Source organism: Calcarisporiella thermophila (genome assembly GCF_041956535.1).
Source record: "Calcarisporiella thermophila strain CBS 279.70 unplaced genomic scaffold VTP21scaffold_14, whole genome shotgun sequence".
In the NCBI taxonomy this organism is placed as follows: domain Eukaryota; kingdom Fungi; phylum Calcarisporiellomycota; class Calcarisporiellomycetes; order Calcarisporiellales; family Calcarisporiellaceae; genus Calcarisporiella; species Calcarisporiella thermophila.
This window is the reverse complement of record NW_027192204.1, coordinates 71,069-92,157: the sequence shown is the minus strand read 5'-3', so window position 1 is coordinate 92,157 and position 21,089 is coordinate 71,069. Positions and strand designations below refer to the sequence as shown.

The 21,089-nt window shown below is 45.2% G+C and overlaps 10 protein-coding genes and 2 non-coding genes across 12 annotated transcripts; 5 read left to right on the top strand and 7 right to left on the bottom strand.

Annotated features, from left to right (window-relative positions):
* Positions 1-143: 143 nt before the first annotated feature.
* Positions 144-1,607, bottom strand: VTP21DRAFT_2304 (uncharacterized protein; the record flags this gene model as incomplete). The annotated part of the gene is made up of 4 exons (XM_069392483.1): positions 144-692; positions 774-1,175; positions 1,283-1,436; positions 1,513-1,607. 4 exons carry the CDS (start codon positions 1,605-1,607, stop codon positions 144-146), a joined length of 1,200 nt encoding a protein of 399 aa, XP_069250193.1.
* Positions 1,608-2,649: 1,042 nt separating this feature from the next.
* VTP21DRAFT_2303 (uncharacterized protein) lies at positions 2,650-4,544 on the bottom strand (the record flags this gene model as incomplete). Its single annotated transcript, XM_069392482.1, has 3 exons — positions 2,650-3,452; positions 3,544-3,895; positions 4,020-4,544. 3 exons carry the CDS (start codon positions 4,542-4,544, stop codon positions 2,650-2,652), a joined length of 1,680 nt encoding a protein of 559 aa, XP_069250192.1.
* A 289-nt stretch (positions 4,545-4,833) lies between these two features.
* Positions 4,834-5,545, top strand: VTP21DRAFT_2302 (uncharacterized protein; the record flags this gene model as incomplete). The annotated part of the gene is made up of 3 exons (XM_069392481.1): positions 4,834-4,961; positions 5,046-5,127; positions 5,216-5,545. The coding sequence occupies 3 exons, from the start codon at positions 4,834-4,836 to the stop codon at positions 5,543-5,545; spliced, it is 540 nt and encodes a 179-aa protein (XP_069250191.1).
* A 212-nt stretch (positions 5,546-5,757) lies between these two features.
* On the top strand, positions 5,758-6,286 carry VTP21DRAFT_2301 (uncharacterized protein; the record flags this gene model as incomplete). The annotated part of the gene is made up of 2 exons (XM_069392480.1): positions 5,758-6,016; positions 6,087-6,286. 2 exons carry the CDS (start codon positions 5,758-5,760, stop codon positions 6,284-6,286), a joined length of 459 nt encoding a protein of 152 aa, XP_069250190.1.
* A 285-nt stretch (positions 6,287-6,571) lies between these two features.
* VTP21DRAFT_t171 lies at positions 6,572-6,644 on the bottom strand. The gene has a single exon. It is a non-coding gene; the product is annotated as a tRNA-Ala (tRNA).
* A 95-nt stretch (positions 6,645-6,739) lies between these two features.
* VTP21DRAFT_t180 lies at positions 6,740-6,823 on the top strand. The gene has a single exon. It is a non-coding gene; the product is annotated as a tRNA-Leu (tRNA).
* A 315-nt stretch (positions 6,824-7,138) lies between these two features.
* On the bottom strand, positions 7,139-9,581 carry VTP21DRAFT_2300 (uncharacterized protein; the record flags this gene model as incomplete). The annotated part of the gene is made up of 2 exons (XM_069392479.1): positions 7,139-9,083; positions 9,157-9,581. 2 exons carry the CDS (start codon positions 9,579-9,581, stop codon positions 7,139-7,141), a joined length of 2,370 nt encoding a protein of 789 aa, XP_069250189.1.
* Positions 9,582-10,027: 446 nt separating this feature from the next.
* Positions 10,028-10,306, bottom strand: VTP21DRAFT_2299 (uncharacterized protein; the record flags this gene model as incomplete). Its single annotated transcript, XM_069392476.1, has 1 exon — positions 10,028-10,306. One exon carries the CDS (start codon positions 10,304-10,306, stop codon positions 10,028-10,030), a length of 279 nt encoding a protein of 92 aa, XP_069250188.1.
* Positions 10,307-10,619: 313 nt separating this feature from the next.
* Positions 10,620-12,692, bottom strand: VTP21DRAFT_2298 (uncharacterized protein; the record flags this gene model as incomplete). Its single annotated transcript, XM_069392475.1, has 10 exons — positions 10,620-11,137; positions 11,207-11,234; positions 11,296-11,318; positions 11,376-11,484; positions 11,550-11,721; positions 11,781-11,896; positions 11,959-11,985; positions 12,050-12,092; positions 12,153-12,239; positions 12,307-12,692. The coding sequence occupies 10 exons, from the start codon at positions 12,690-12,692 to the stop codon at positions 10,620-10,622; spliced, it is 1,509 nt and encodes a 502-aa protein (XP_069250187.1).
* A 2,639-nt stretch (positions 12,693-15,331) lies between these two features.
* Positions 15,332-16,838, top strand: VTP21DRAFT_2297 (uncharacterized protein; the record flags this gene model as incomplete). The annotated part of the gene is made up of 2 exons (XM_069392474.1): positions 15,332-16,008; positions 16,109-16,838. 2 exons carry the CDS (start codon positions 15,332-15,334, stop codon positions 16,836-16,838), a joined length of 1,407 nt encoding a protein of 468 aa, XP_069250186.1.
* Positions 16,839-16,993: 155 nt separating this feature from the next.
* Positions 16,994-18,871, bottom strand: VTP21DRAFT_2296 (uncharacterized protein; the record flags this gene model as incomplete). The annotated part of the gene is made up of 4 exons (XM_069392473.1): positions 16,994-17,104; positions 17,244-17,374; positions 17,464-18,698; positions 18,759-18,871. 4 exons carry the CDS (start codon positions 18,869-18,871, stop codon positions 16,994-16,996), a joined length of 1,590 nt encoding a protein of 529 aa, XP_069250185.1.
* Positions 18,872-19,007: 136 nt separating this feature from the next.
* Positions 19,008-20,889, top strand: VTP21DRAFT_2295 (uncharacterized protein; the record flags this gene model as incomplete). Its single annotated transcript, XM_069392472.1, has 4 exons — positions 19,008-19,602; positions 19,672-20,013; positions 20,079-20,189; positions 20,273-20,889. The coding sequence occupies 4 exons, from the start codon at positions 19,008-19,010 to the stop codon at positions 20,887-20,889; spliced, it is 1,665 nt and encodes a 554-aa protein (XP_069250184.1).
* Between the last annotated feature and the right edge of the window lie 200 nt (positions 20,890-21,089).

The window sequence follows — 21,089 nt, the reverse complement described above, 5'->3', positions numbered from 1 at the left end:
GTACAGAGCAATGGTGAAATTAAAGCCAACACGAGCATGCACAAGTCAATTATGTACAACATGGTAAAAGGTGGGACAAGAGAAAAGGAGGAGAAAAAAAAAGTTCGATATCGATATAAGTGGACGAAGAGGGGAATAAAATGTTAGCGTTTACTGGGCGCAATCCCCACACGAGCATTCTCGACGTCGAAAACACAATAGTTGTTTTTGATGAACGTGGCGCCGAGCAGCCACTGGCCGCCCTCGGAGGAAATGATGGCCGAAAAGCAGAGCCCATTGACGCCCGACGGCTCGCGGATAATGTCGTCGAGGGGCACCTCGAAGTCCCTGCCACTGATCCTGAAGAGGATCTTGCTTGGATACAGCTTCGCGGCATTGCACGGGATGAGCCAGCCCTGGACCGCGTCCTCCTGGGCGCCCGGGATCTGCCCGTGGATGAGCTCGGCCAACTCCCTTGGAAAGATCATCCCGGTGCTGCCCGTGTCGATGATCGCATACGAGTTCTCCGTGAACTTGGCGGAGAGGAAGGTGACCCCCTCCACGGGGATACTCCAGTAGCTCTGGTCGCGCACTGCAGTCCAGGTGAGTGTCCCTTGGTAGTGGGATGGGTCCGCACCGCCAAATAGGATCTCTCCTCCGCCCCCCTGCGACTCCTTCCCTAGCCAGATCCCAAACTGTGGGGCGCTAAGGCCCTGTTCGACCATGGATTGGAACACGGGTATCCCTAGGCGCAGTTGAGAGAACATAATAACAAAAAGTGAGAATTAGCTAACCCTAGCAAGGGAAGCGGAGGCGAGGCAAGCAAGACCCCTACCAGACAGTCGGGTGATGCTTGGAAATCCGAGCCCGAACAGGCCGTCGATAATGTCGTTCTGAAAATTGTCGCTGGCGTTGGTGGCCAGGCCGATGGTTTGTTTGTAGACCGAGAGCCCCCCGATTTTCAGTACCTCAATCGCTTCTATGCCGCTCACCTCCGACCCGTCCAAATAGCTAATTTTCCACGTCTTTTCCTCATTCTGCTCCAAGCTACTTGACTGAGCGGGAGAAAAGCGAGCGTGCGTAGAACAAGCCAGCGAATTGCAGGCCGAGCTGTAGACCCAGAAATCGGAGGAGCCCGTGTCGATATCCACTTTGAACGTTTGCCCTGGGGTGCCGACTTGGACCTCCGCGTAATACTAGAATGCAGAAGAGGCGACAGGGTCATTCGAATGCGAATGCGAACAAGAGCGAGCATGAGCCCCATTTCCGCGCAACAATGTGGAATCTCAACCGATGAACTCACCTCCACATCCATCAAGAAATCCTTCAGCGGCACTACCCTATCGGCGAAGCCTAGCACCCCCCGCTTCCAGTACGGCTTCAGGTTGAACTTTTTCGCAGCCGCCACCATCCGCATTGGGGTTGCCGCTGTCCCCTGCCTCCTAACTAGGGGTACTCTGGTCACAACAAACAACCATCAATTAGTCACCATTTTGGTCAGTGATAGGAATCAGCCTGTCGGCCAAGCATTACTTGAAGGTGTTGATACCGCGGGCGGGGAACGGGCGAGCTGAGGAACCAGCGAGCCAGCTCAGGGCCAGCAACAACCACGCAATGCCGAAATGCATAATTAAATTAATGAGCTACTAAACAAAGCGTGAACAAATGAATGGATGCAAACTGTTCAGTGAGGAATGCAATGGGAAATGAGTGCCAATGGACGATGCCAAAAGTGATTTAGGAAAGGAAGACAGAGGAGGGGAGGGGGGGGAGCACGACAAAGAGAGGGGAGGTAAATGAAGGAAATAATTGCTGCTCTACCGACGATTTCCAATTAGGGAAGGCTTCATTTCAACTTAATTAGGCTTGATCTTGCCCCAATGCAGTTGATGAAATAATGAGTTTCCATTCTGTCTCACTGAAGATAGATACTTGAAATGGGGCATAGTCGGGTGCTCCTTTGCACCTGCTCCTAGGACATCGATGGACTTCTGGAAGCAAGGACCGCAGAGCCGCCAACTCCCCTTCTCTCTCCTATCTTATCAATATCGTTACTCGATATGGACCCATCGTGTGCCTTGAGTTGGAAGCGGAGGGTTGGCCCCAAGCCTCAGGAGGCCAGCAGTTTTTCGTTGTGATCCAGTACAGACCTGGGCTGAATTTCTCTAGCCCGATATAGAGACTTCTTTAAGGATGGGATCGGCTTCGATTCGAACTGAGTTTCTTTGCCCAGAATCGGGGAAGTAGGACAAAAAAAATGCGCATCTAAAACTTCGCTGTAAAGATATCCATGCGTTTGGTGCGTAGAGCAGGCGTTGATGTCTACATGAATGAGGCTCTGGTGGAGAGTCCCAGGCAAAAAATGCAAGCAGAGAGGGCGACGGCCATCCGAAAGGGTGGATCTTGGGGGCTCGCGTGTAATAGAATTATCATGTTTTAGTTTCGTTAATTTTACAGAGCAAGTAAGTCAATACTAAAAATAAATAAAATGTTCAGATATAAAAGACGAACATAAAAAGAACACAGAAAACTATCTACAACAGCCGTGATTACATCTTCGAACCTTTTTTTGAGAGAGGGAAATGGGGAGGAGAAGGGGGAAGGGGAAGGGGAAGGGGAAGGGGAAGGGGAAGGGAGGGGGAAGAAACGGATAGTTATCCGGGGTGCAATTTATAGGAGTCCTCTTGTCTGTCCCTTCACCAACAAATCTATGGCGAGCTGTTGCACACGCCGTGCGTTTTGCAAGGTCGCCTCCTTCTCCTCCACCATCCGCAGCAGGGTATCCACGAGTTTCTCCTTCTCTGCCAGCTCCCGTTCTCGCTCCGCCAGCTGGGCTCGTAGAAGTTGCACCTCCGAAGCCGGGCTTGAGTCGGAGCTTGGGGCGACGGCCACAGAGGTGCTCTGTTGTGAAACGCTTGATGCGTGCGGGGGTGGGGGGGGTGGGGGGGCTAAAGGGGGAGGCGGGGTATTGCACGTGCTGGGTTCTTTCATGGAGCTGGGGCGAGATAGGGGCGATTTTGTCAGCACGACGACGCCATCGTCCCCGGCGGTGCTCCCGGTCGTACTTACGCCCGAGCTCATGATGGTGCTCATCATCACGGAGCCACGTCTTACCTCTCTCCCAACCCCTCCAACCGTGGGGAAGCTCCTCACTCTGCTTGTCCTCACCTGCTCGATAATCTGCTGCTCCCTTTCTCGCGCTCCCCCCAAATATCGCCACGGATCATCCGACCAGCGGCGGACGAGCTGTTGACGCTGAGGTTCCCCGCTCAACGACCCAACAGCCGGGTGCACTAGTGGAGGAGGTGGTGGCGCCGGCGGTGGCGGGGGTGGGGGTAGGAATATGCTATTGCTGCGGGAGGGTGAGAGGGTGTTTGCATCCTGGGGCATCAGATCTTTGAGTGAGGACACTCGCCGGGGCGAGGAAACAATGGGCGATCCACGAATGGGAGGCGACGCCGGCGTAATACGACCTAGAGTCGAAACAAAAGGTAATTAGCATTCAGACATGGCCGTGCGTCAGGGGTGCTTTCATGGGGACATCGCCCAGGGGGATCTACATACCGTCTTCGGATATTCTTACGCTACCGTCATCATCGTCATCCTCTTCCGCCCCTCCACCCACGCTACCCTCTTTCTCTTCCGTTTTAAAGCGTTTAGATCTGGAGAGGAATCCGGACGACTTCCGCTTTTTTCTTGGCGAACTCTGAAGAAGCAGCTTGAGAACTTGATCCTCCCCCCCTCCATCCTCGTCAGCGTCCTCCTCGCCATCCTCTCCGCCCTCCTGTTTATTATTGATCGAGGATGCAGAACCACCGGTAGAAGGGGCACCAGATGGATCCAGCATGTAATAGTGGTTGGGAACATCGAGTAGGTAATCGAAAAAGGAGTCTATGTGGAGAGAGCGCATCCATCGCTATTGGAAAAAAAAAGCCGTACATGTCAATACGCTGCTATATGATGCATGTCACACGCTGGCACAGAACTCTAGGGAGAGAGAGCAAGAGCCTATAGGCCCCTTTTAGCTCCTGACTACTTACTTTTAATCTGACCGCATACTGCTGAATCTTTTGAGGACTCTGATCATCGGTCCGTTCCACCCCCAATTCGATGGATAATCTCACCCAGCTTTTGATCTCGCCTTCGTGCATGCGTTTGCACAAACAAAAGAGAGCCCATGGATGGAATTGCTTGCCATCGCTTCGAGGAACAGCAAAAAAACTCCTCATTAAGGGGCCAGTGTCAACATCGGTTGCAACCGTCTGATTGCAGTAGAGAATAAAATCGATGTATGCTTGTGAAATGGTTGATTCGGTGACGTGTTTGGATGGGAGAGTGCGTGTAGGGGTGGTGGTTGTGCTCGAGGTCGGGGGGGAAGGTGTGGAGTCCGCTTGAATTGCTTGTTGTTGATGATGCTGGAGTGTGTGGTGGGTGCGGGTCTGGACTGGATAGTGATGGGGTGAGGATGGTGTGTAGGAGGAGTGCAGACCACTGATGGGGGGTAGGCGAATGCTCCCTAAGAGCAGATCACCGGCAGGTTTTGAAGCGGGATTTGAGGAATTCATACTTTTTTTGATTTTGCTGCTAGGAGAAACGATATCAACCAATGTCAATGTCCAGCTACTCTGCAATGAAGATGGCGCAGCTTACCAGAGAGTAGATGAAATGATTAGAAGAGAAATAAATATATATAATATATATGCGAACTGGCTGATATCGGCAATTACATTTGAATAGCTACTTATCGATTAATTATAACAATTAACAACACAATAACTTCTCGCTTCTTTTTTTTTATCGTTTTGTTCTCATGTTATTTCTAAGCCACCATGCGTAACCAATTGTCTTCGACGAATGAAACCTCCAAGACAGGGTGCACATATGCTTCTCGGAATACAATGTATCCAATATGCTCCTTGTATTTTACCTCGAAATGAAGGACACAGGCATCCTTTCTTGGTGTGGTCCATGGGGAGTGCGGGGTAAGGGCGTGCAATGTCTGCTCCGCATTAGAGATGCTTTCCGAAATTCATCCTCTGATCCACATAAGAATGAGCTAAATTTAGCTCCAAGGTGATCCGGCATCGGGTAATTAGAGGAGAAACTGAGGAGCTGCCCATCAGGCTGGATTACGTCGAGTATCAACTGGTGCGTCGCCCTCACTTTCGAGAACACGGCGCTTATGTAACTTGTATTTGTAAAAATGTCCCACGTAGGCTCTGCCCTCCCCCCTCAGGATCCTGCCCATACTGTCCCATTGATTCTCGAAGGCCAGTTCCTTCTTCGCCCGGCGCTCCCTTGCCTTGTGAAGCCTAGCAAGCGCATTCGGATAAAGGGCTTTCCGAATAGGCCCCATCCTTTTGTGTGGCCTTGGGGCCGATGGCCTACTGGAAAGGAAATAAACAGATGTGATCTGCGAAACAGCCGAATCCTTAGAATAGCGTATGCCAGATCTCAAGTTTACCCGAGGCTTGGACTCATCCGGAAGCCTAATCACTGTTGGAAATCCCCCCCGCTGATTGGGGCCCGTCCCCTTGACAATATTCAGCAGTATATTCTCTTGTAGGCCGCCCCTCGTCTTATAGTTTAATTAGTAGCCGCGCTCCGCTTCCTTATTAAGCTAATGAAATTGGGATTAAAAAAACGTGAGGCCGGAGAGCGTGGTAAATTCCGCCATGAGCCAATTTGAATAAAGTAAAACGAGCACCATTCGACTTGAGTCAATTTGCGAGCAAGCCTATGAGACATGCGCCTTTTTTGGAATATTGTTTTGTCGAAATGGATTTGTTGATTAAAACCATGATCACTTCGACTTCTCGTGTAAATGAGCGCAGGCGCTATATAATCCCAACCCAGAGAGCTCTCGCCGCTTCGCGCCTCCCAAGGATCAGCACCACAGCCATGAATTCCGGACTGCACCCACCCAGGCGCTCCACCCCCGTCTCCTCTCCTCCTCTCCCCAGCGAAGCCCCGTTGCAGAAGAAACCGGAGTGTTCCGAATTGCCAACCCCAACCTGGCTCAGAAATCCCCCGCGACGTCATCATCGCTCGTTCCCCCCCCTCTCCCAGCCCCACGTTGAGCAGCCAGCCCCACTGCTCTTTCTTAGCCCGCAATCCTTGTCCAGTTCCCCACCCTCCCGTTAAGCGTGAAGGACGTGCACGTATCGCCTGGCTGACGAGCCGCGCTTGGCAACCCTATGTTTCAACTCCGAATAGGCGTGGTGATGATGTTGAATGCTTGTGCATGCGGTTGCGGGAGGAGAGGGGCGGACTAAGCTCAAGCTTTGTCCACCTCGGCCACCCATAAAATTTATTAAATATTTTCATTTGCGTGTTTTTCCTTAATCACAGTACATTTGCGTATTGTGTTATGCAGATTTAGTAATGAAACAACCGCGGCCTTATTTTTACGATGAACTCAATCTTGTAATCTCATCTATCTATAATACACATGCAACACTCTAATTATTACTTCATGCTGAATTTGTCACAGCAAAAGAAACCGGTTTTAAACTTGGGAACTTTTGGGGAGTGAATCCGTCCAGCCAGAGAGCTTACGAAGTGTTTTTGGAAAAAAAAAACGAAAAAAGTTTGGAGAACCCGGGTATCGATCCCGGTGCCTCTCGCATGCTAAGCGAGCGCTCTACCATTTGAGCTAGTCCCCCATTCACGTCATCCAAATTAAATTGCTTGGTATTATGTCTCAATTTTCGGATAAGAGAGCTTGGCTTTTTATAGTTCCGATTTCCAAAGTTGGCAAGCCGGGATGGTCGAGAGGTCTAAGACGGTGGATTTAAGCTCCACTCTTCGCAAGAAGGCGTGGGTTCGAACCCCACTTCCGGCATATCTTTTTGATTTTTTTTTTTTCATTTGCAAGAAGTGTCATACATCAAAGCTCACTTGAATGATGTATGATATGATCCGATAAGAAATTTCAAGACTATTGCAGGTATCTTCTTCTTGCTCAGCCCTATATATATACTTAATAGTATAACTCGCAACCAAGATAAGTTTTATTATAATATTTAATTCTTTCTAATTAATAGTTCGAATGTAATCATGTTTTCTCCTAGTGAATGCATTATTATTGCATACTCCAGAGCAGCTTGTATTTCCATTCAAAGTATAAATACAAATTTCTCTTTCTTCGGACCCTGGATTAGACGTCGTTTTGCTTTTTCAAGGAAATGGAAAAGGTCTTTCCACGTGCTTGAGCCGTGTCGATAGCGATTCGCGTTTGTCCCTTGACATAGTCGACTTTAATTTTATCATCTGATTTTGTAGCGGTGTGTCGTCCTTCCAGTAGAATCACGACTTGAGACAGTTTCATGGTTGGATCCGAGACAGCAACAAGTGTGCCGCCTCCCTCTGCTTTCATATCAACTGCCACAGAACAAGCTTGTTGGGCTTCGATGATGCCAATTTTTCCAGCTGCGAAGAAGTTGGCTGACAAAATCCCTGACTCAGTATTGTTGACCGCCTGTACTTGGGGTGTATTTCTGACAATTTGAATGCCTCCACCTTTCATCACAGTTTCCAAGTATTTGGCAGTTTCCGTTTTACTACTACCCGGCAAGATATAGTATTCGTAAGTAGCGTTCTGTGGGTTTCCGCCGTGATCCAACCAAAGGGTCGCATATCTGCGCGTGATTTGATCTGGGGTCACAGGCGGTGCGGCAGGATGAATGGTAGACCACTTGCCAGTACGATCCTCGCATACTTGTTGAAGATTGCCTCCGCGCGGGAAAAGATATCCGGCAACTTCGTTAAGGTGAGCCCAGCTCGGTGTGTTAGTGTTGTCCTCATTACCATCATTCTCGCTCGAAAGGAAACAGCTTCCCTTTTGCACCATTCGATTTTCAACCGTTGTTTGAACTTTCACTCCGTTCGCAGATATTCCCGCTCCAAGTGCAACCACCACGTCACCCTCCATGAACCATGACTTCGTACCCACCAGCGTGTTCTTTTTTCCAGTGGGCTTGTCCGGCAGACCCTTGAATCGCATCCCAAACGCCCCAACCCCGCCTTTTTCCTTCTCATAAAGTGTGATACCGCCCACCCACGCCTCATCCCCCAGCGCAATGGAAAATTTATTATCGTTCGCTGAGCGAGGAAACGTCTCTTCCGTAGCAGTGGTGGTACCTGCAAGGCGATACATATCCGCTGTCGGCCAGAATCCGTTCGTGTAATGGGAGAGTTCGTGGTTGTAAAGATAAGTCATGCCTTCTCCGGTGTACCACCCTTTTAAATTCTCTCCATTGCCACTTTCATAGTCTGCGATTCTGCTGCTACGTGCAGAAATGCTGAATGAATATCCAGGACGGTGGTGCACTATTCTGTCCATATTCGCAAAGGTTTTGTGGAGAACCAAATCTCCTCGGCGGGAACGGCTATCTTTGATGGTACTGTCATAAGCAATAAGCTGTGAGACAGATGCTGTCGTGGTATAATTGTTATATTTGGCTGAGGAATCAACCATCTCTCTTACGAAAGCCGCGATACGGCTCTGGAGATTAGAGGGGGCCAAAGGATGAAGTAGGCAAAAGGTCCCTACTAGCGACTGACCGTAGTCGAAGTCGGTGTTGTCGCCGCGAGAAATCGCGCGCCCTCTCACATGAGCCATGGTTTGGCCGCGAAAGGCAACTGGCTCAAAGGAGTCAAACATCCATTTAAATACATTGTTGGAAGAGGAGACCGATACTGCCCAGGTTGTGTTCCTAAGTACATTCATAGTTCCTGCTACGCTCTCCAGCAGCACCTCGCCATAGGTGCCGGTATAGGCGAAGTTGCCGTGTTGTATAAATGAACCATCAGTATAAAACCCATCCCCAGTGGTAACGTAATCAAAGATTTTGGTAAGTGCATCCCTTGCGACCTCAATTGCCGTTGTGTTATGCGACACAATTCCACGGCGCGCCGTGATGTAAGCCTTATCTGCGCGGTTGGCCCCCGTTTCTTCGAGTTTTGGCAGATTCGTGCGATATGTGGGATCTGGGACAAAACGGAGAATGGCGCGGGTAAGCCTAGCATTCAAGCTAGGAGAGAGCTCCTTGCCCAGTAGAACCATTGTATCAAGGAGATGATTTGGAATGCCGATTTCCCACCTAGTTTAACGTAATAATAATCTTGAATGGAAAGGGCTGAAAGGGGTTTATGGAATGAACATAAGCATATTACCACCACCAGTTGCCCTCCTCTTTCGTGGTTTCATTGTATCGATTCCTATTAATCCAGTCTAATCCATCGGCAATATCCTCGGATAGGCTCGTATTTCCCTCTAAATTTCCACCCTTGCTTGCAAAAGCCAGCGCCATTGATTTCAACCTAGTTACTGCAGAACCGGTATCTTCTCCACCAGTATTTCTCAAATCCGACCAGAGCGCGGTGCGGTTAGGTGAGGTGTCAAGTGTCTTCCAGTGATTACGTGCAATATCCTCTGACCTTTTTAGGGCTGCTGATATCTGTGGATCTTTAGCATCGTAGTTAGAACCACCTGTAAGTAGCTGAATCCATTGAGTGCGGGCTTGGTTAATGGAGGAAATCTGCGCAAAGGAAAAGGCAGCAATGAATATAATCAGTTCGCAAAGGACTATTGTTTTCATTCTGCCAAAATCTATTTAATCGGGGAGGGGGAGGAGGGCGTTAAGGATGGGTTTACTAAGGATATATGGGAAATATAAAAAAATGCTTGTAATGGCTATTGTAGCACTATTATATAATATGATCGTCGCGTGTAAGCTGCAAATGCACGTGCCTCAATTTGGCTCTCCGAAGCGTATATTCGATTGCCTAGAATTATGGTTGGTAGATGGATCGAATTGCTAGAGAATTCTTGCTGTACTTTATCACATTTGTCGGATATGTTTATCTCTTCAGCTACCCTCCCTTTTAACTCGACACACTTCTTCTCGAAACAATGCTATTGTATTGCCTTGCCGGAAACCAGATGTTAGCCTATAGGCTATTTATTGGATGAATTAAAGCATTAAATTAAAATGCACAAGGGTCATCGTGGTGGAGTTAAATATCTCAAGAAGACAGCGCATTTTTAAAACTCCACGTGGGGATAAAGCAGCACCAGAGAAACAGCTAGGCTTGGACGAAACAAAAGAGAACTTCCAATCGTCTCGAGGATGAGTATCAATTCTTTCAAAATGTCCACAAGGTTCGCGTCGTACTTCCAAGCATCATTGCTCAGGCAAGACGCAAGGGCGAGTACATCGTAGGCATTAGGTGGTATTAGATCCAACCGTGAGAGGTTTCTGACCCAATTATTCTTCCTTTCATCAGTAGTAAAGTCTGCCTCAGGCCCATACAATTTTCCCATCCTTTCCGCTTAATTATGAAGGGATTTATCTGTATCGCCAGCAAATTGCCGCTAAGCATTGTAGAGAAGGACAGGAGTTTAAAGAGGAGGTCTATCGGATTAACTTATGTGTTAATAATCGCTTAGAGGAAGTTCTATTGATCAGAAAATGGATAAGGAAAAAAATGTAGTTGTCGCACTTTATTTTTATGATCGATAAATTTTCTATGTTATATATTGAACTTTTCGCTGGATTTCGAATCGAAGGCCTTGTCCTCATGAAGTATGAACTGCAAGCGCTTTTCATGATCTATTAAATAATAAATAGGATTTGCTACAACATGTAACGGAAATTTGGATGCCTATCTCCTAAATCCTCTATCTCTTCTCTCGTCAACTTAGAGATATCGACACAATTTCCCCTCTCCCTATTTTCATTCATTTTTCTCAACACGAAATATAGCACCACTGAGAAGAGAAAAACAGCACTCATGAACCCCGCATTAATGGCATGTCCCAACACGTATCGTGGCTTGTCCTGCTCTCTATACAGCTGACTTCCAAGCAATCCACCTAATAAATTTGCAAAAGATATCATCATGGCACTTGCAACCCCTCTCTTGGTATCACCCGCAATATTATTCGTAAGCCATGAGATGGACACAGGAATAACGGGATAGAATCCGAGAGCAACGATATAGAGCGAAGTGTACAGACCAGCAGTCGAGGTGAGCGTGGCCAGAAGCACGTAGCCCAGAACACCAACCAGCGAGAATATCAGAACAAAAGGGGCACGACGTTGATAACGATCGGAGATATATGCGACTATCATGGTGGCCAGGCATCCAACGACTACGAGTAGAAAGAGAAAATATCGGTCAATTATATAGAATTTTGGGGGATGAAAATAGGCACTGATACCATAGGGAGGCGAGCTAAGGAGTTGAGCCTAGAAATAAGTCAAAATCAATCAATGGAGCCTAACATTCCAAGAATAATGTAAGCCATACCTCGAGGCTGGAAAATCCCATAGCTGAAGACAAAAAACGCATTAGTCCTATCCCTTCACGTATCCATCAAGCACACTTACCAAAGACTATTGAAGGCATAAACAAACTAAAGGAGAAAAGGGGGATCAAAGTACCAACATACATAGTCATGTATAAATACACTTTAGGATCTAGAAAAGCAGCCCTGGCCTATTAGAAACAAAAATAGCTCTAGTTAACTATTGAATCGCAAATAGTCAATATCCCTAACTTACTCGCTTCCAACTGAATCCCTCGTCATTTCCGACGCTGTCTTCTCGCAGCCTCCGCATTGCCAGCATGCGTTCTTCTGAAGTAAGCCATGAGGCTGTCTCCGGCGAATCCGCGATGATAGCGTAGGAGAGGAGGGCAACAAGCACGGTCACTCCTCCTTCAATGACGAAGATCCTAAAAATGAGACAAAGTTTGATTCAAATAAATTGAAGTATCGAGTTTTATTAAATTACCATTGCCAGCCGGCTAGTCCAGCTAGACCATGCATCTGTTGGATGCCATACGCCAAGAACCCACCAAATGCGCCTGCAATACTTGCAGCACAGAAGAAGAGAGCAATACGGAAGCTCTACAGAAGGGTAAAATTCAAGCCATATATTCAAAAGTTATAAAGTGAATAAATTGACATACCTGTTCACGTCTGCAATACCAGAAAGTCTAATGTGATAAATAAAAGTGTGAGGATAGTGTTATTGTATATGAAAAGAGAAGTTGGACTTACAATGTAATATACAACTCCTGGGAATAAACCAGCCTCTGCCAATCTAACAGCAATATCTATCAATCATCTCGGGCTCATCTATACAGCAGCTAAAAATGTTTACCCTAGGAAAAACCGCACTACCATTAACTCTGAAAAATTTCGTACAAACGCCATTGCGATCATTACTCCGCCCCATACAACCATAATGCTATTTAATCCGTACCACGGTATTTAATATAAGAAGCAAAATTTGAAAAAGAATTCGGAGATATTACCTAGGAATCCATCTGCTTGGTCGTAAACGTTTCAGCAATATGTTGGAAGGCACCTCGCACAGTGCGTACGGAAAGAAGAAAATACTCAAGCTCCAATTATATTCAGATGGAGTCAAGTTGAGATCTTTATCAAGCCCTGCAATCTTGCCATTGCCTATTGCGATTCGATCCAGGAAACTAAGCAAGTACAGTAGACTTAGGAAAGGGATCAGAAAGAGATCTTGCTTTAAAACGAGGCGGCGCACGGCCTCATGATTAAGGCCGGATGCCTTATTTTCTAGTGATTTGGACAAGCTTTTATCACATTTCTCGACACTAGAAAGCCCAGTAGATGAATTTGGGAGCTCTTCTTTTCCTAATACAGCATCTTTGGCTAATACATCCATCACTATTCTCTTGATCGCAATAAAGGGCGAGGTCTTGCAGGCAGGGATGTGAGAAACTGAGCGGGGTAATATTGATCTGAAATCTAGGTCGTCCAATAAGTGTAGCCATTTGCCGCTAGGTGGCACAGCTTGCGTGACTGGAAATATTTCAACGTGGGAAACGCATTTTAGATGGGACTCAATAGTAAAATCACTTTTAGTTGCAATGTCACTAAATAGCAAGGTTAACGAATCGTTGCAAAATAAAAATCGAATCGTCTAAATAGAATTCTAGAGTACACACTTAATGTATAATAAAGGTTATAAGGTTAAAAGTCGAAATAAACGCATCTTGAATGCTACAAAGCAATGCATCTTCATAATTCTAGCTTGCATAATTAAGGTTAACTAATTTGGCATGAGTTCTCGTCAATAATGCTGCCCAAGGTCAATATGTTTTCAACAGAGGTGGCTGATTTTGCAAGGAAAATAACAGACTGCATTTATATCATAGATGATCCCCATCGAAACTCTTGGATAGTTGCTTACTTTAATGCTCTTTGACCACTAAAAATTATGAATTAGTACTGTAATAACAAGATTTAATGAGTCACTTACAATAGCTCTTGATTTCACAGTTTTTTGGATAAGCAGATACATAGTCCTTTCCGTGAATATTGTCAAGATATTTGTAGTTGTCTTCATTGACGACGAAGAAGTCCAGGTGAAGCTTTTCTAAACTCCATCCTTCATCATCCACTCGTACGCATCCGTTATGCCTGGTTTTATTGTCCGGAAGAATCCAACCATCAATGTCGGCAATATAAAGAAGAGTACCGGCAGTGTGCAGATTAGATGCTTTTTGACCATAAGATATAGGTTGGGAATTAGACTGCGAAATACAAAATACGTTTGGGTTTACGTACCGACGCTGACAAACGGAAATAAGGCGCGACCCTCTTTTCCAATTCCAAAGGGATATGTCGTGGTATCAACGAGCATGAAACAGTCGAAGCCGCCTCTACAATCGCATCTCAAATTAATCATGCGGCCATCTCTCAAGATCGCTGTTCCTTCCATTCTTGCTTTTTCTGCGAACTTTTGCGTAGTTTCATGTAACAGAGTACCATTGCATGTCCTCAACTTTTGATATGGTGGATGATGGTTCAATTCCTTCCGTTCATCAGCAAGCCAATAATAAGTCCATCGGTAACGAGTTGGTTGTTCATGAGGACTGTATGCGTCACGTATACGAATCCGGCCTTTAGCGTTTTTATCGGAAGCTTTGGATATTGCCTTATTATTCGAATCAGATAGACTAGCTAGTTGTGGCCGAGCAATTCGTGGTGTATGCCTGTACTCGCGCTTATGACTAATCCCGCGTAAATTACCCCGAAAACTGTGCGACTGTGAACTCTTTAAAGAGTTTTCATTGCAGCGAATGTATTTATACCAGCATTCGTTGCCGGAATTATCATTACTTGAATCATGAGCACTTCGTATCACACTCAGTTCATCTGAAATAGATCAATTGGGGTAAATGCCATAAACTTGTTAGAGGATATCATAAAAGCATTGTTGTTAATGAGGTGCTTGTAAATATATGCGTCTAGTTCGGTCGGTTTAGTTATGAATTTATAGCATTCAAAGCGCATTTAAGGTCGGGGAGATAATTATAGGGAATTTTGTTGACTTACATCGACTCGGTACTTCAGCAGTATCGAAGTCATCGTCTCGGTACAGCAGGCTGTGAACTTCTGGGCTGCTTTGATCTATAAGTCCTAGCAATCTGATATTGCTAACCAAAGTAGTTTTGATAAAGTGAAATGAGGGTGTATACCTTTTCGTATGCTTTGTCGACGCAGGGTTTTTAATCGAGAATCCTCGAATAAATGCAAAGAGGGATTTTGATCACTTCCCTGGATTGCAAATATGCCAAATACGAGAGAATATAAAAGGACAAACCCTGTAGAGATCCTATACATGCTTATCAATCTTTATCCACGTCTAATTCGAAAGAAAGAAAATTGTTTTAGTTTTGCGATTGAACATCCGTTCCTATTAGAGTTAGGCTTATGCACTAGTACATTATAATGCTCGAATCACGTGCGTATGCGAATTCCCCGGATGCACACGCGATCATTAATTTCCAGAGTATCAATACAGTTCTACTTTCATTTTTGGCGTATTATGGTTTTTGGAGATTGGCTGGGTATGTTTGCTTGTGCCAGATTCTACCAGAGCGACCCTCTATGTTCTAGATTACAAGCCAGATGTCCTTTTGCGTCCTTTTCCCTCCTTTCTTCGAATCTTTTTAGTAATCGAAATAACTTGTTTGAAGAGTATTCGTAGTATATAGCGGAGCTCTCTTTGTAAATTAAATGCATGCTTAGGATGATTTGGAATCCTAGCCAATGGTTTGATGAGCTTATCGTATTCTCAAAACCTAACCTATGAGTTCATTCGTCTTGATATGGTAATAATATCTTTTTAGATCTTGGACTTGGGGTTTGCCTCAATCAAGACGTAATCTCGCATCACTTTTTTCCCTAGTCACTTGCATCTCTCTGTAGTCTCGTTTCGAAAACTACACTCATTTTCTTCAATTACGACAATTGATTTAAATTATTTGTCACTTAGCACGCCTTCATCTCAACTTCATGCATCTCACGCTGTATTATTTCCCACTTTGCTTAGTGTCGCTTATTTTTTTTGAGCTGACACGCGTGAAGGCCCAGCAACAGCAACCACAAACATATTGCATCGAGTTCCATAATCCTCTCAAACACTCACAATATAAACTCGTTCCGTGCGCTGTCTTGAATCGCCCTCAATCCTTGCACGACTTGATAGTTGCTCCTAATAACGGTAGCGGTTTTGAAATTGACTTCTCCTGCAATGCCACGACAGGTTGCGATTTGGCACGAGATGCTTTTGAGCGAGCTGGAAAAATCATATCCGAGTATATTGAGTTTCAGATGCCGATTAAAGTGAACGCGTCGTACTTTTCGTTTTGCAACGCCTCGTTTGACGAAAGTTCTTGCGAAGAAGCTGCTCAGCGAAAACAGCAAAAGTTTGTTACTCTTGGAGGAGCTTCACCTGCCCGAGTAATTCCAATCAAGGATAGCGACGGGTTAACTCGCTTTTATCCCCAGGCCTTGGTGAAGCAGCTCAACATCTCAAGTCATCCGGAGTTTGGGAAATTTGATATCCAGGCTTTATTTAATGCGGATGCTAATTTCTGGTTCAATACAAGTGGGACACCGATAGGGCCGCAGGAGTCCGATTTTCTTTTTGTAGTCTTACATGAAATGATTCATGGTCTTGGCTTCACTAGGTATGTGATTCTTGTTTTCTGAATATTCCATGATTTTCTCCACAGAAAATATATTTGTAGATAGTGTCTAACGTCCTCGTCCATCTTACTTTATTAATAGTTCTTGGAACGATTACTTTAATGAGTCGCCCGTGGCACTTACCCCTGATATTAACCCTGATCAAGGGTTTGGTGTGCCCGATACAAAAGAGAAGTTCGAATTCACTGGATTTCATGAATATGCATTTGACCGCCTGCTAGCCACACTTCCTCAAAATGTCCCCACTTCCAACTTCACAAGGCGTTTGAACAGTTTCTGTGTTAATTCTAAGGGGCAGCGTGAAGGGGAATGCGAAGTGTTCACGTCGGCGGAAGAGTTCGTATCAGAGCTCTCAGGCTCTGATGCGTACAGAGTATTGGGAGCCGGGATGTTGAAGCTGGCGACGACAAAAGGAAAGCTTGGTTTATTGCCACCGCCTCTCCCCAACATTTCCTCCGACACTTCGCCTATTGTGGTGGAAACAGGCATCAAACCGTTTGCAGATGGATCAAGTATCTCCCACGTAGATTATGCTACCTATACCAACACTTCGGACTTTTTGATGCGATTCTTGCAGGATAAGGGCTTATCGCTTCAGGAAGCTGTGCAGAGGGGAGGAGGTGATGGACCATTGGGTCCGCGATTGCTGCAAGTGTTGGGGGCTCTAGGATACAAAGTCAAGGATAGAGCTAATGGAACATCTACAGGATCAACCGGCAACAATGGCGCGAAATCGCCTGGCGCAATTCACATGTCCAGCATGGGAACGGTAGTGTTCTGGGGATTGTGTGGAGTTTTGGCGCTTCTCTAGTATTTCATCACCAGGAATCTGCCCTCTTATTTGAATTTGCCCATTTAACTTTCATAATTCTCATATCCTTTACCTATCTATTTTTTTTTTTTCCTCCCTCGAGATGCCTCGCAATAATGTATTATGTTTATTATGACTAGAAAAAGTTAATCGAATTAAATGGGTGAATGCTCTGTGATATTGTAAATGTTCATGTTGGATCCCGCCACAGCCAAACGGTCTGCCATTTCGTTTCCAAGGACGCCCGCGTGTCCTCGTACATGTCTCTATAAATCACAATTAATATATGTTAATGAATGCAGGACAGGCATATAAAGCAAAAATCTGCCATAGAGTTGAAATATGGATGAAAAAGCGAACGGCAATACACCCAATTCTATTCCAAATAAATAAAGGAGTACTCACAAACTCTACTGGGCCCGGGCGGTTCCGTAGCATATAAAGCAACCGCTGAAGCAGGTCTTGGTTCTCAACGGGTTTGCCTCCGGCTGTCTTCCAGTCGTTACCATCCCACTTTCTGAACCATCTAGTCATGCCTATATTCAGCAGAGTTGGCCAGGTTAACCAAGACAAAATCAATAAAGAAACTGCCATAAAAACATCAAACAAACTTGAAAATAGTTACAGTTGATAAGGTATGCACTGTCCGTTCGAATTTCTAAACGCATATTCTCGTTGCCACACACTTCTAACGCCCTGATCACCGCATAGACCTCTGCTCTCTGGTTTGTTTGTGGTCCAGGACAAAGTGGCTCACTCACGTTGCGCGGGTCTCCTGGGCCCCACCATACTCCGACTCCTGAGCGTGCACCAATCCTTCCATTGCGGAAAGTAGAGCCGTCAGTGTAGACGACAACAGAACTTGAATCTGAGGGAGGCTCATCCGAAGAAATGATAGAGCGTAGATTTGGGCGGTGCCTTCTAGGTTTTTCTGATTTAGAAGGCAATACGAATTGATTATGATCTCTGTCACTAGCACTGTTGGCATCAGAATGATCCTCGCCTGACTCCAATTGAGGATGAGAGGGCTTATGAGAGTGTGATCTTAGGGGTCTACGATCACGCGAACTAGAATTCGATTCTAACGAACTCGGTGGGACTGAGTCCGCATTATAGTCCATTTCCATTTCCCCATTCATATCACTCTCCTCCCCCTTCCAACTTGCTTCACCTTCATCTGCGGGGAAATATTTATTTTTCATTCCAAGCTGAGATTTTTTGATTTTTACGTGCTTCACCTCAGGGGATGCAATCGCAGGCGAATTGACCGGTTTATCCCCAATGCTTTGCCTGGAATCTTGGTTATCCCCTGATGAAAATAACCAGCGCTGACCATAAGAATCAGTAACGGTGCGAAAGGTAGGTTGTCTCGGTGATGGTGAGGTGTCAAAAGGTGAGATCAAGGGTATTGAGGATGAAGTCAATGCTAAAGATTCACGCTGGTATGCTGGCTTTTTTCTGTCCCTAGACTTTTCCGATACAATATTATCTGTTGGTGCTTGCAGTAAGTTCGATTGATTTTCTCTATGGGTGGCAGGTTTTGATTGAAGATTGTCTGGCATTCCTCTTAGTTTCTCTGCTCCTCTTGAAATCCTACGTTTCTTGTTGCGCATGCTACTGTTACAATCAAATTCTTCCTTGATTTCTTTTTTGAACAAAGGGGGAGGGCTGGCATTGCGATTTATTGACTTGACGATTTCATCTCTGGATTGCAGTAAGCGCGATGGTGCTTCTATTGCCGGGGTAGTGTTAGATTGAGAATTGCCAGCTACTTCTATAAACTTCTTCGCTTCCTCTAGGATTTTGAATTTCTTATAGCGTGAGCCGCTATACCCATCCACTTGCTCTCTGCATTCTTCCCTGCCAAAAATCTGTTATAAGTCAAGGTAAAATCGGGAGGATCCAAAGATTTATCGATACCATGTTGAATAGATTCCAGGCTTCCTACCAGATCTAACAGCATAATATACGGACTTTCCTTTCTGTGACGGCATGTTAAAGCGCGTTAGCATTCGAAGCAGACTCCTAGGCATTCGAATGATTTCGCTTACATGGATATAATGAAATATAAAAATTAAGTTGTGACTGTTCACTTGTCATTTAATCTCTCGCGTTTGCTCGTGGATAATTGTCACCTTACGCGCGTATTGAGTTATTTAATGTATTAGAATGGTGCAGGTAAAGACCCATAAAAAACAGCCCTATACGCCAAAACGTCAAACTCGTCTTGATCAATTTTTCCCACGATCCAATGCTGTCTTTACCCAACCAAGGTGTCCTGAACCTGTACCTTCTTCCGAAGCCGAGATTAATCCACCGCCTTCCCCTTCAGTGACATATCTACCCCCTAGTTCTCCGCCGAGACCCCTAGACAATAGTCCACAGACAAACAATGTGACTGAGTCTTTACATAATACTCGAATAATCTACAGTGAAGAGAGTGGTGAAGACGAAATAATCCATGTAAATTGCCGGAGGCGTAATTTTTTTGGATCTGTGAAAAATCGCCTTGAGAATGAAACCAGCGCAGATAAAAGAGAAGACAGCGAGGATGAGGAGCAAGATATACCCTTGGTGAGAAGAAGGAAAAATGGAAATTTTAAAGTATTAAGCGAGGGCGGAGACGATAGTGCAGATAAAGACACAGCACTCAATGAGCGGCGACGTCTACTAAGGAGGAAACGTTCAGAAGAAGGAAGTGATTTAGAGAAAGAAGAAACTGAGGAGGAGCTGGTACAAGAGGCAAATGATTTAGACGCGTCAAGTAAGAGCTACCCCTTTATTTTGAGTTAACATGAGGAGGTATATATTTGTCAAAAATCTCTCATCTTAGATATTATCGAAAGGCGTACGCGGGGTCGACGTGTGTCCAGTTTCAATAGAGCTCTTGAAAAAATGAAGGCCAAAAAGTTGAAAAGCTCTGATAATGAGCAAAATAATTTCTCTACTGACGATGAAGACGACCTCGAGATAGTTGGCGCACCTCCCTCATATACAAGAGCAACTCTTACAGCGGATGGTATACAAAGATATTTTGCTAATAGGACGACATCGTGGGTAGAAGATATTGAAGACGATGGTTTATTGGAAGAGGACGATGATATGGGGGACTTTATAGTCGATGATGATGACGGAGATGATAATGTCAATGGTCGGCAAGTTATTGCACTACCTGGTAAGGGCTGTAAATCCTTTCCTCAAGATATGGTGCCAACCCTAAGCCTTACCCTGATTTTTAAGACGAATTTAGAATGGATAGTAAACAAGAGATGGGCACTAACTTCCGTGTTCTGGTCGAGTATCTTGTGTACTTGGTCTTGGATCTAGATTGTGTGAATGTTGCAGCAGAACGTAAGTATTCCGAGCTTGAATATAGTTTTTTATTACTTCAATATGGCTTATAATTTTTTTTTTTCGCTGTTCTGTGTTTGCAGCCAGCTTTCGATTACCACTCCAAGCGCTTGACAAATACATTTCAACCTACAAGGACGTCATGCAGAGTCAGGCTTGGGATTCTTCGTTTCTTATGGATATGGAGAGATATCCAGAATATTATGCAACCAAATTGCCGGGGGGTTTTTTGGGCGGGTGTCAAGTGTGCCATCGCTCGGATCGAGGTGCTACGTATATTGTAAGATTTGGGGGACACGCTTATGACAGAACAACGCTTGCACCCATCGAGAAAAAATGGGCTGTTAATGGTCAGGATGGACATCAGGAAACGCCAGAGGTGAGAATATTAGACGGAAATAGAGAAAAAGAGGAGAAAGATACCAAAAAGTCAAATGGCATCGAGTACGAAGTTGGGAAATTTTGCTACACTAGGAGCTCAGCTTATCATGAACTTCACCACTTGAAATACCGTCTTCGCCAGATTGTTGCTGCCGAGCTTCAGGACCTAGAGAAGAATAAGGATGAAAATGAAAATAACGAGGAAATAACCCCAGAGGAGGTGATGGAGTGGCTTGACATGCGAGGCATTATTTCAGGGCGATGGTATCGGGTAATGGAGTTGGTGGAGCGAGGCGAGCATGTATACATGGAGAAATGATTGTATATAAAAACGACGACCTATTTGGGTGCAAAATTCGTTTGCCTTGTTACCCATTTTCTATTTAGCTTGAAACCAATTTGCTTGACATAGCTATGCTTAAATATTTGTATACAATAAAAATTAATGCCTGTAGTTAATTCAAGAATTATCGGAATTTAACTATTTAGCACGTTTACAGAAATTATGGCTATGTAACA